This window comes from Chamaea fasciata, unplaced genomic scaffold (assembly GCF_029207755.1).
Source record: "Chamaea fasciata isolate MVZ Bird 193981 ecotype frontalis unplaced genomic scaffold, bChaFas1.0.hap1 SCAF_15, whole genome shotgun sequence".
NCBI classification, from domain to species: Eukaryota; Metazoa; Chordata; class Aves; order Passeriformes; family Sylviidae; genus Chamaea; species Chamaea fasciata.
This window is the reverse complement of record NW_027094100.1, coordinates 2,939,079-2,952,321: the sequence shown is the minus strand read 5'-3', so window position 1 is coordinate 2,952,321 and position 13,243 is coordinate 2,939,079. Positions and strand designations below refer to the sequence as shown.

Below are 13,243 nucleotides of genomic sequence, written 5' to 3'. Positions count from 1 at the left end.
AGTGACTGCTGGCAGAGCGACACGGAGGAAAGCCCTTATCCACCTGCAAATGCCAGGCTTTCCTTGGAGACACCCACAGCCAGGAAACAGGGAGCAGAAAGATGATCCTGTGTAAGAAATCTGCAGGAGGAAGTTGCTGTATGAGAGTGAATATTAGAGCACATGTTCTGTCCTGAATGATTAGGTAGATAACAGAAGATAATGTCTGCTGAGACATGTGGCCTTTTCTCCAGAGAGATTTTCCTCCAGAGGGATTGGGGCATTTTTCTTCATGATTTGAGCTGGAACAGAGGATGCAGTGATGTCTGCACAGTGCTTGTAGAATATTATGGGGTATTTGCTGCTTTTTGTGATCTTGGATTAGTTGATTTTTCTAGAAGTGTATTTTTCTTGACTGAGGTTATTTAAAAAATTCCATTAATCAAGACAAGCCTCTGTGCCCTCTTCTGCTATGATAACATGGGAGTAAACCTTGGACTGCAGATTTGGATGGACCAGCTTTCAGGGTAGAAAAGGTCTCAGTTCCATCGCTGATGACCCCTTGATGTGTGGACTCTGGAAATTCACTTCAGACATGTTGAGTTACAGCTGGTCATTTTTTAAATGGTTGTGTTCATTGTATCCTTCACTGCAAGGCTTAATTAATTTCTATAAAGCAATTAATTTTCCGTTATTGAAAGGTTGAACAACATTTGTTAGCTGAGAATCTTCCAGTGTAGCTTTTTTTATTTCATTATGCAAAGTTTCATTGCTGGCTAAGGTGATCAAGAATTTAAAATGTTTCAGCAAATACTTGTGTGGAGACTGTTGAGATATAGTGTCATCCATTTTGTGTGCTTTATCATGATGTTCTGTTGTTTTCCATTCCTATTTCTTTTTTCTTTTAACTTTTTCTTTGCTTACCTTGAACCTTTTAAAACAAAGACTGCCTTCAGGAAGCTGTTATTTCTGATAAAATCTGTGTGTTTACAATGGTGGAGAATTCACAAGGAATAAGACTACTGGTTTACACAAATAGAAACACTCTTTTTTTTTTTCCTTTTTCTTTCCCTTTTTTTTTTTTTCTCTAATAGAGCGTCAGAGCTTAGCTGAGTGGACTATTCACATGTATAATTTGAAATACCTTCATTGAAATTCTACTGAATGCTATTAGGAATTTTAAAACATTGTTGATTTTTTTTACCATATAAGTTTATACTGCCTCAGTGGTGGTCTCTAGTAAAGCCTTCTGCAAAAAAATTTTTTGCTAATTGACATTGCTAGCAGGGAGAAAGTGTATGAAAGCCTTCTGCTAATAAGCAAATGAAAATTGTTAGTATCAAATTGAGGCAAGAGAGGTTCTGTGGAAGCTTTAAAGAAAGGGACTGTTTCTTAGACAGAATGAGAGAAAATGATGTAAGTGTAAAGTGAAAAGCAGGTGGTGTTCTTGACTGAAATGATAAAAAAAAAAACCCTAAACCTGTAAGTGCTTGCATGATTTCTACATTTGATGAGTTTTAGGAATAGTCTTGTAGAGGTTTGAAAATAGCAAAGAAACTTCTTCAGCAACATGATCATCTCACAGTGGGATGAGGTGTGCACAGGAGCTTTGCTGATCTCAGATTCTGGCAGAGTTCCCCTGCACAGTGTATTCATCTGTAAACAAGAAATGAAAGGCACGTTCCTGGTGTTTCTCTCTTGGCTGATCTTGTACCCAGTGGTACAGGTTTTGCTGCTGCCAGCAGGAGTGGAGGTGCCCAATGGATGTAGAATTGCAGAGTGTTTTAGCATAAGGAAGTGAAAAATAATTTGGAAGGAACTGTCTTAAAATTTTTGGCATTGGACCTGCTTGGGTGCAAGAGAAGTACAAGTCCCTTGAAATTACATTTCTCCAACTTGATAGCACAGTCAAATATTTGAAATCAAACTCCCTGAGTCTGATAGGGAAGCCTTGTGCCCAGGAACTCCCAGAGACAGCTGAGGGATTAGCGTGGGTGGGAAGGAGAAGGCTTGTGGGTATGGGCAGCATTCAAATCCACGACGGAAACTCTGGGCATAAATAAGAAATTTAAAAGGTAAAGGAGCTTGACAAGAGGACAGAAAATGCTGGTGAATACTTCAATGAACTAATGACCAAGTGTTGGTGAAAGCAAAACAGAGGGGGAATGGTTGGAGCACAGCTTATGCTCCAACCAGCTTGGTGTCTTGGCTCCATTGCTGGTAAGGTTGAAAATCCCATGAAGTTAATGGAAGGCAGCACTTTACCTAGGATTAGAATGAAAAAAGTGCTTCATCTGTGGGCAATTAAATAAAGCAAGTTGTCACTCCTTGTATGGGCATTTAGATCTGTCTCACTTCTATAAATGTGGATCAGTTTGATCAAGGACTTAATCAAAAATTATTTAGACAATTACTCCCTGTTTCAAAAGTGTTCTCTAGTGATAGGAAACTGTTATACAGAATCGTTAAAGCATGATTAACAGCATTGTCTTAATTATACAATGACAAATTATTCTACCTTTCTTCATTAAAAGCAGTTTAGCAGCAGATAATATTATTGTTTATTTTTTCTAGGCAGTAAAAGAGTAACAGTGCTCTTTAGTCAAATACTTCTAGCAAACTTAGTCTTTTGAAGTAGCCAGTTTGTATTTGGTCTTTAAATCGTCTTTGTGAATTTGTTCAGCTGTATTAATTTTATGTAATTATATTAATTGAGACCTTGGCTTTTTCTGTTGCTGTATTGTGGCTTGATTTTATTTGTTTGTTTATCTTTAACCTGACTGCATAGAGTGATGGAAGCATGTAGATAACAATTACACTGAGAGCAGGAAACCGAGCACTGGAACTTGGGGTTTCAAATGTGCAGCAAACTCACTTTGTGACCTCAGCTGGGATTCTTATCTTCATGATATTTAACCTTTTCTGTAGAATAAGAATGATACAGATTTAGCTCTTTTGGCTGCTCAAAAGCCTAATAAATATCTGTAGACAGCTTTGAGTTAGTAGAGGAAATATGCTATCCTTGGGTTAAAACTCTTTTTTCCTTTTTCTGGAATGGGGGATAGTAAAGGCTCACCCAGAAAAGAAGAACATTCTCCAATAGGAAAAACTTGAAAACTTTGCATGGTTTTGCCTCTGTGTATCTGGGAGGAAAAGATGTGGTTTCGGCCTCCTTTGTATAATTAGCAATGTGCTGCTTAGTACCACTTCGGGGGATTTATAAGGCTTTCACTGAGAAATGAGCTTTTCTCACCTCTGAGTGACTGTGGCACAATGTCCTCCTTCTAGGATGTAGCCTCCCATTCTAGGCTTCTAGGCTGGGAATCAACGGGACAGTTGATGATATCTCTTAACGATCAGCTACTGAATTGTGTACTATCCCAATAAGATTTGAGTGAATTTCAAAAAATTTTCAGGAAAAATCAACTAAATATTCTCTGCGGGCTATTGAATATTCACTCAGTGAATATTGTCTGTGAAGTTTGCTATTTCTCATGCTCTCAGAGAAGTAAGAACACTTGGTTTGTAGCAGCTGAACACAAAGACTTGGGTGGTTCCCGTGTGTCCTGCTCTGCCTTAGACCGGGACACTGCAGATTCTTTGCTGATAATGAAATTTTACTGGTGTGGTTTCCAAATTCGTGGTGCTCCCCAGCTTGTGCGTAAACTGGAAGCCACATTTAAGAACATTTATGACTTTGTACCTGAATTTGTCTAGCAGGTTTTTCAGCTGGCCTCTGAGAAAGAAACACTTGGTTTGGCCTCGGTGTCAGCTGTGGTTGTGAGTCCTTTGGGACAGGGATGAGTCTGGGCTCACATCCACCAACCTTCTCTGCCCAATGCAAAAGGGAAGAAATTTGGGGAAGAATAAGGGGTTAATCCTTAGCAGTCAGTGAATGATGGGATACTCTTGGAAAACTGTCTTTTACATCCTGGGCTTTTCATCAGTTCTTGATGGCATGTTATTTTCTTAATGGAATGCTGTTTTCATAATAGATTTAAGCAGTTCTGGGATTTATAAGAAGTTCCTGGAGTACAGAAATCTCCAAAGATAGTATAGGAATAAAAACATGTATATTTAAACAGATAAAAATACATGTATGGGATAAACATTTAGCTCAGTGTTTGATTTTGTTGTTGTGTATACCATTTTGACTGCCCTTAGCCTGAGAATACTTCCTAGAGCTTTTATTTATTAAAAGAAAAAATAAAACAGGCTTTGTCTGCAGTAAAGCAGAGCAGCGAATGCCTATAAGCATTGTGTGTCTTGTATTGCTTAACTTGAATCATTCATCACATACTAAATATAGCTAATTTTCAACTTTATATAGAGTGGCTCACTAAAACGAAAATTCACTATTTGGACAGGAAAAAAAAAAAGAATTAAAAAATTCAGAAGAACAATTTATCAATGAAAAATGAGGCTACACCAAACAGACTGTCCAAATATACTTTCATTTTTGGTGCAAATCAAAACCAGCATACTTGTCATCAATATTTCTTCATCTAACAAAGTGCACATATTGTGGTGTACTTAGTGGTAGTGTTTAGTTTAAAATTTCATTTAATTTTTTGCCTCTTTTTTTAATAGACAGAGTGGATCCAGAAGTAGAGATTTTTTTTTCACTGATATTAAAATCACAAATAAATACGACAGTCAAATAACCATTTTAAGGTTTTTGCCTGAAAATTTGTACAGCACGAAAACTGAATAGTTGCATTTTCTCATTTCAAAAATAGTCTTTGCATAAAATAATGAACAGCATTTGAATCTCTGAATCACAAGCTTATTTCCAATTGCTGCTCCTGAAAAGGAGTCCAGGCTTTTAAGAGACCTTTTTTTTTTTAATGAACAGATTGGTACATGGTGTGCTACTTATTTTAAATTAAAAAAAGAAGAAAAGGTGAAAAAAAAGAAAAAAGGCTGTTTCCAACACTGTCTGCACTATTGCAATGTTTTGATTTAGTCATGCCAGGTGATTTGGGGGCACAATATAAATGTGAAGTTCTTTGTTTCCCATGAACTTCCAAGTGATCCCTGGGCTCTGTGTGGTGTGAGTGGCAGTTCTAATGGCCCTGCACTCTGTAATCATGTCAGGATCATTACAAAATGCAGCAAACAGGCCCATGACTTGAGTTAGAGAAATGTGTGAATCAAATTTAAATTTACAGAGAGTTTTAGCATAAGCTTCGCTAAGCCTTTAAAATACATTTTGGGCCCTCCCTCCATGGCTCCTATTGATTTGGCTGTGCTAACACAAAAAGGAGTGGTCAGGTTTTTTTAAACCCCCTAAACAAAAATCTATTTTCCATTTCTCTTCTCCTCAGCTTTTTCTTCTTTTATCCTCTCTCCTTTCCCCCCCCTTGTCTCTGTTGTCCCTGCAGGACGTGCAGTGTTCCAATGCCCTTGCACTGCCCACTTGGGCCCTCATTCCCACTGCCAAAGTCACGTTCAGGTACACAGTGGCTTTCTAGAACCAGAATAAACCTTCTGTTGGCTGAATAGTGAGTCAGAAATGCGTTACACGTGTGTGACTGGGGGCACTGGGATCTGTGCACATCAGCAGCAAATACTGCCTGAGCTGTTTATTGCTTTAGATTGATTGCTGTGGTCCAGATCAGCTGAGACTGTATTCCTGTGAAACTTGACCAGCCCTTTAGCAGGCCATTATAAATAAAAAATATTTTCTGAATAAATACCTTTCTCAGAAAGTTAGACAGAGCTCCTGTGTTTCTGAAATAATGAAACCAAAACTAGATGAGGAAAACAGTTGAAGTCACTTGTCGGTTGTTGTACTGCTCTGTAGTGTAAGTGGGTCAGAATGAGCTGTATTAGTTAAATCCTCTAAAACAGAAGAAATTATTAAAATAGTTACGATTTAGGTCAATTACTCATTCACAGAGTGCCCTTGAGACAGGCAAGTCAAAGAGTATCAGGAGCTCTGAACTCAAATTGCATCTCACCATTAGTCTCTAAGCAAAACTATCACACCTCACCTTTCCAGGAATACCGACCATAAAGATTTCACTGTCTAACAGGAAAGGTGTTCAGCACTGAATCTAATCAGTATTTCATCTATTCAACATAAGCATGAAAAAAAAAAGTGAAACAGATTTTCTGGGAGTGTTTCACACCTTAATTCACTGTATTTTGAGAATGGCTTGAGCATGATGCTCTGGAGCTGGTTTTTGCCTGGCTGCTTTAAGTTCAAAGAAATCCCCGAAACACAGGTGAGGAGGAAAGAAGTATCTCTGAGAATATTTTGTTGTGTTCGGGTAGATGTATTTAGTCTCAGATGCTTGGGATTTGTCCTCAAGGAATGGAAAAATAAGGAAAACAAAACCTAAAACTACTCTAATAAATATGAAAATGACATTGAACAATTATTCCAGTAAAACTGTTATCATTTTATCCATGGCATTTGAAGGACTTACTAAAATTAGTAAATTTCAAGAAATTTTTAATAATCTGGTATCATAAAAATCAAGTTATTCACCAAACTATTCCGATGTCTGATTCTTGTAGCAAGATTTTCTTTATGAAGGATCAAAGTAAAGATCTTGGGACATTTCTACATTTATTTTCTTATGTTAGCCAGTTGGAGTTACTGTAGCACAGACATTGTGCCTCACATTCTGCATGTGCAGATGACTGAGGAATATTTCCACGCACAACCAGCAGTGGAACACTGTCTTACCATTTCCTTTAATTTTTGGATCTGTAGGGGAATTGCACAAAACTCTACAAAAGAATGGTTATTGAGGGAACAATTTCAAAAACTCTTGTCTGCCTAAGAAGATGCTTTAATAAGCTAATGTCCTGGAAATAGTCAGAAGTTTTATCTCAGTCACAGTAAATCCTTCTTTTGACCACAGTAACAAGGAATTAAATGTTCTTTCAGGAGCAATAGAAATCAGGCCAGACAGCTTTAAGTTTAGCAGTCATAAAAACAAAAAGCTGTTTGTTTGTCTGAACTGACAGACAATATAGAATTCATATGGAATGACAGGCTTTTGTGTTCAATAGCAGCATGAGGACTCCCAGAGAGTAAGTGGCAGGTTTTGCTCAATGCTGAAGTGTCTACGTCTGTTTCTGTGTTTATAATTGTGATCTATTGATATCTGAATTTGATGAGAGAGTATTAATATGGGATCAAAGAGCCAGACGTTGTTAATCTAAATGATCATATATCTCCTGAAACTTCAAGAAACTGTTTGTGCCTCCAGTGTTAATGTGCTTCACAGTTAACATGCTTTCCAGTTTAATCAATATTACAGGACCAAAGAACTGAACTAAAAAATTCAGATATGAAGGAGTCAGCTTAGCCACTATATGTTCAGAGAGCTGAGAAACAGGAACGTGGATTGAATCTTTCTTTCTCTTTAATCTGAAGTTATAAAACAAACCTTGACGGTTTCAAGTGCCAAATGTCTCTGCTTTTGTTTTGGCTTTTCTGTATGTGTTGTTTTGTGACTTTTTTCCCCAGCTCTGAAATGTTAAAAATAAATGAAAAAGAAGGAAAAAAGTAAGCATGTTTACACTTCTCATTCCTCACAGATTGCAGAATACCTGTGGGTGGCTTAAAGCAGCTGTTTCTCGTGGTTACCTAACTTTCCTCTTTAAAATGCAGAAAGGAAAAAAACCCTCAAAAACCAAAAACCACAACAAGGCTAAATGTCAAATCTAAATGAAGGCAAGAAACCTTTTCTCTAGGTCACCAGCTCCTCTGGCCAAGTACATTTATTCTCTCTTAGGGCCATAATCTGTTTTAAAAAGCAATGATTTAGCCAATACTTGTGCCAGTGCTGTGACCTCTTCCCCTGCAGGCGCAAACAACTACCACAATGAAAGGCTTGGCTGCCTTCTGCATGTTCTATCAACTGCTGCTGCAGTTTGTTCCTTTGGTGGCAGAGGTGGCACAAGGAATCACTGCTGAAATGCTTTGGTGGTTTAAGAGAAGCTTCTGGCCTGGACACATTCTGCTGGGTGGGCTTGGCAGAGGGAGCCTACACTGAATGGGGACAGGGGCCAAGAAAAACTCTTCAGCTGTCCCAGCTAAATTCACCCAAACCATTCCTTCACCTCCTTAGTTAGCCACGGAGAGAAAAGCAAGATGTTTTGTTCCAATTTTTGCTTATTAGCAAATCTGAGTATTTTTTTATGTGGGAAGATTTAATTTCCAGCAAGAAAAAAGATTTGTCATGAGATTTCTCAGGACTAGCACGAGACCTGAGCATAGTATGCCACGAGAGAAAGACATACATACTAACACAACTGAAAATAATTAGTACCCCAGTGGGTAGGGTGTTTGTGCTTTTACTGTATTTCTTCCTTTCTACAGTAGCTTTCGTTTTGCAGTTTTTGTATGCTAACGATGCATATATTAAAGTCTATATGCCACAGTAAGGGTGTCCTAATTAAGCACACTGTAAGAAGCTCTATGGTCCATTGAACAAGGAGAGATTTAGACAGTTTTCAAGAGCTCCAGGTTCTGAGTTGGATAAAGTGGTCATCTTGAGGGGTGGTGAAGAAGCTCATCCAGTCACGTTCTGGGGTGCGCAAGAGCAGCCAGTCCCCAAAGTGTGCTCAGACACTCACAGCCATGCAGGAATGTCAGGGTTGGCATGGACCTCTGCAGAGACCTTGTCCACCTTCAGAGCAGGGCCTTGGTTTTCAGTTAACCAGGGGCAATAAAGTCAGCTGCTGCTGCTTGTGTACACGTTGTTAAAGGACAATGTACAGAGCATTAACACTGAATGGGAATAATCTCCTCTTTGGAACTCTCCTGCATTCTTCAGTCTTAATTGCAAGCCATCCTGCAGGAAGAATGGAAATAATTAAAGCTGGTTTGAGTCTACTTTTCTTCTGTTGCAGAACAGAAACAAATATTGTTCTGTCAGTTCTGTGTTGTTACCAGAGTTCATTCGAAAATCAAAAGATGACGGTGTTTTTGTTTTATCATTATTTTTTTCAACCTTTTGATGATGTGCTAATTTAGATAGAATGCAATTATCTTACAGCATTTCTTTTTTTTTCTCCCCACCCATTCAGGTCAATTATTTCAATTTCTAGAGGATTCATCATGTGGGGCCTCCCCTTTCTTCCCGATCTGCGCTGCATTGTTCTTCAAGGACAAGTCAGGGAAAGCGGAATAAAAACAAAACCCAGTGGCAGCATCACTTACTCTTTTTGTCATCCTTTCCCGTTGTTAGGTGACAGTGAGTGACCTCCAACAGAAGAGTGGCTCTCCTGGAAGCCCCGTGCCTGGCTGGGAACCATGGACATCAAGGACAGGAGGCACCGCTCGCTGACCAGGGGCCGCTGCGGGAAGCAGTGCCGCTACACGAGCTCCTCGCTGGACAGTGAGGACTGCAGGGTGCCCACACAGAAATCCTACAGCTCCAGTGAGACCCTGAAGGCCTATGACCACGACACCAGGATGCACTATGGGAACAGAGTGTCTGACCTGGTGCACAGGGAGTCGGATGAGTTCCCAAGACAAGGTATGTTTGAAGTCAGAACTGGTTTCCTTTGCGGTAATCCTCGGTGGACAGTCTGCGCCTTGTTAAAGCATCTCAGTGCTACGAGGGGTTTTAACGAAAATTCTCTCTAGGAGAATGGATATTATCTTACCATTATTGCCACTGCTTTGTGCTAAATTAGAAGGTTCTTCCTTTTCTCAGAGTTCTGGTACTTTTGAAAGTCACAATTTGCAAATGAAACAAACCAAGATTCACTGATCCAAACATCTGATAGCCACAAATGCCAAGACCCCTAACCAGAGGATGTCTTTTGCACACATCTGGGCGTTAGCCAATGTGCTAACTTGGTATCCTGTTTCCTGGATTAATTTTGGAAATGATAACGGCTTTTTCACCTAAACCTGTCTTTTTTTAACACAGAATCTGTACTGATAATACAACTAAAGCACAGTTATGGTAAAAACCCTTATGGCCAACATACATTCATTATTCATCAGGTTCCTTGGAATTCCTTTCCTGTTCTTGAACGCTGTGTAACTGAACTGTGGGAATGGGAGTGCTGGTTCCTCTGACTTCATTTTGTCACTGCTCATCCATTTTGCTCACCCTTGGCCTCATAAAAACTCAAAGGAGGAAACCCATCTAATTCCTTTTGTAATTGGCTGTAACTGAGCATTGCAGCCTACAACTAATATTCAAAATAACCCGCCTGTGGGACCTTGTAAGCTAGGGGAATTAATATCTTATTTTATAAAATGGTCCCTGCTTTGTCCAATGGATTAATGAATTTAAAATGTAAACGGTTTTACTTGAAAAACCTGTAAATGTGCACTGTACACATGTAGTTTTATTCTCATTTGTGTATTTGCTTGTCTCAAGAACTTTTAAGCCTCTGTGCTGAAACCATTAGTGAACATTGCTTCATAGGAACTGTGTTTAATCACCTGGTTTTCTTGTCCAAACAGCCAGGTTAAATTGGCAACCAATCAACAATTAGATTTGAATTAAAAGCCTTGGTTCAGTGTCAGTTGAAGAATCAGACTGGTTCACACCAACTAAGATACAGGCAGGTTTGATGGATCAATGTATAGGTTTTGTGCTCCTTTCAGTGGAAGGTAAAACATCTGGTACATCATTTCAATGTACCATAATTTAAATGCAGAAATTCTTCTGGTTTTTCTGTTTGTTAACAGCACATGATAGTTCTCTGCTACACGTTTCTAATGTTGTAGCTCAGGGAATGGGAAGTTATCACACTCGTGGAAATCCTTCAGTGGAAGGTCATTTCTTATAGCTGGTATCATGTCACACATCCTGTTTAAAACATTCTGACAGCAGCCAGTGTCTGTCTTCACCTTTAAATCAAACTAATAATTAGTGTCGGTAATTAAGCCCTTGTCTAATCCCTTGTTTCTCCCACATTTCTCTACAGACATGTGGGAGTGTTTGCTCTGTGCTTGGTCTGTCCAGCACTCCATTCTGTTTTCTGGGGTAATCTCTGTTCTTGGAGGGTCTTTCTTTGCCTAGAGGTGTTTACCCAAGATAAAGCATCAAAGTGCACCTCGAACGTCAGAGCTGCTGGAGCCATTTTCACTGCAGTTTGTTCTTCTTTGCTGTACTTTAGGAGTCATCTAAATATTACTTTTCCCTATCAGGATGATTGATGCTTCAGCTCAAGTGCCTCATTTTAGTTTGCAGGTCATTATTCAGCATTCCATAATGGTCTTTTCCTCTTGATTACTGATTTGAAAACTGTTCATCCTCCCCCTGCTCTTAATGTCTTCTTCTCTGTCCTCTTTACAAAGGGGAATGCAAATTGTTGGTAACTGAATTGAAACACTCAGGGTTTTTTTTTTCTTATTGTTATTTTTGCCCCTACTAGTCTGTGTTGCTGTGTCTAAATAGTGTTTATTTTAGAGAGTCAAAGTAATTTTTTGTTAGATAATGAGCAGCAACTCCTTATTTCCATGCTTTTGTTAAGTTTAGAAAACAATTTTTTTTAGAAAATAAGTCTCTATGATGATTCTTTGCATTTGAAAGCTGGATACCTTTCTGATTGAACAGTTTTACTTTCATGAAATTTGTGATAATGTGACAGTAGATCTAGATTAAGATTTGGTAGCTGTTCTCACTTTCTCTATTAACATTAGATAGATAAAAATGTGGTTCATATAATAGGAAGTTCTGTTCATTACATCTTGTGCATGTGGTTTCCAGCTGCAGACATTTATGAATTTGCACATTTAAATTTATTCTAAACTTGAGTGGGTGTTATGATGGGGTTAAATTCTGTAGGAAATAAACATGCTTAAAATCAATAGTCTTTAGGGAATTTTTTGTTCTTCTATTAGAAAAAAGCTTGACATTTTTTAAGGAATTGCAGGTATTTTCCTGAGTGTTTTGTCTCCTCTGTTAGAAAAGCTAAGTACTTTTGACTTACTGCAAAACATTTGGTTTGACCATGGCACTGGAACTGCTCACAGCTGTTTTGAGCTGCTGCCTGTTGCAGATTACTGGGTTTGGAAAATCTATTAAGAAAGACAAAGGTGCACTCGTTCTGCTTTTGTTTATCGTGGTTTGTCAGTGAAATGCTAATAACAAAACCTATGTTCAGAGCTCAGAAGGCTGAAACAGGTCTTGCCGGGTTGCTTTAGTATTTTCCTGAGAGGGGTGAAAGTTATTCAGACTTAGGAGAAGGTTTTAAGTGTTCCCAGTGACTGATGAGCTGCTGCTTAGAGGCCACAGCTGCTCTTACAATGCTTGGGCCGACCAGACTTTCTCTGCCTGCTCTTATTCCCAATAGCACCAAGATAAGATCTTTGATCATCTTGTCATCATACCTGAGTCATCCTCAACTCCTCTGCTAAAATTAATGTATCCCTTCCAAATCCAACTGAGTTTAGGCAATTACAGTTTTAATACTTCTCTCCAGGACCTGTGACCTTTTGGAAATGAAATGTTTTGAAACATAGATTTGGATTAAAGAAATTAAATAAAACTTTTTTTTTTCTTGTATTCTGCCTAGAGTGAGAGCACATTCTTACTTCTCCTTTGTCATGCAAGCTTTTTGAGTGGCATTCTGCAATCTGTTGATTTTTCATTATATCTGTATGGTTACATAATCAGTGGAAATTTGGGGTAGAGGCAAGAGGGCAGATTCTTTAACATGGAATCAGATGTAGGGTGGCTTGTGTGGGGAAAGGCCTCAAGGTAACTTTCCTCTTCTAGCCAGTACATATGGAACCTGCACTTCTCCTGAATCAAGGCTTACTTTGGTTTTAATGGTGGCCTGAGAGAAACAGGATCTCAGGGTAAAATATTGATTAGTGTGACACAACTGCTTTCAATTTCCCCTGCCTAGAAAGCATGGTCTTATTGAGAAATAAAAAATTACAATTTGTGTAGCTTATTTAATAAAGGAAAAATGCTGAATAAAACCTCCCTCCCTTACCCTCTCCCTCCCCAAATCATAAAAGATAAGGTTCTTATTAAGTGATTTAAAAACATGAAAGCACTTCTCATCTGTGCTTTCATCTGTGTTGAAGTTGTTAATAATGGAGCAATGTAGCAGCATTACTAGACTAGCAAATAAATAAAAGTACAAACCTTTAGAGCAGCCTTCTGTCAGAATGCTTTTAAGAAAGGAAAAGGTAAGAAAGTCTAACCCAAACCTAACATTCCTCCTCTGATTTATACTCTAATATCAGTCAAGTGCCATTTTGAGCTGTAATAGCAAGATGATCTGATAAACAGGAATTAAACCAAAACTTTGCGTATATTTG

General features: G+C 38.6%; 1 protein-coding gene across 5 annotated transcripts in view; it reads left to right on the top strand.

Moving 5' to 3' along the window:
* The window catches only part of TENM2 (teneurin transmembrane protein 2), a 615,717-nt gene that overhangs the window by 123,745 nt on the left and 478,729 nt on the right, over nucleotides 1-13,243 (top strand). For all 5 annotated transcript variants that reach the window (XM_066196982.1, XM_066196981.1, XM_066196980.1 and 2 more), the window contains exon 3: nucleotides 9,192-9,482. In XM_066196982.1, coding sequence (XP_066053079.1) covers nucleotides 9,257-9,482 — 226 coding nt within the window. In that variant the 5' untranslated portion in view covers nucleotides 9,192-9,256. The remainder of the gene's footprint in view (nucleotides 1-9,191; nucleotides 9,483-13,243) is intronic.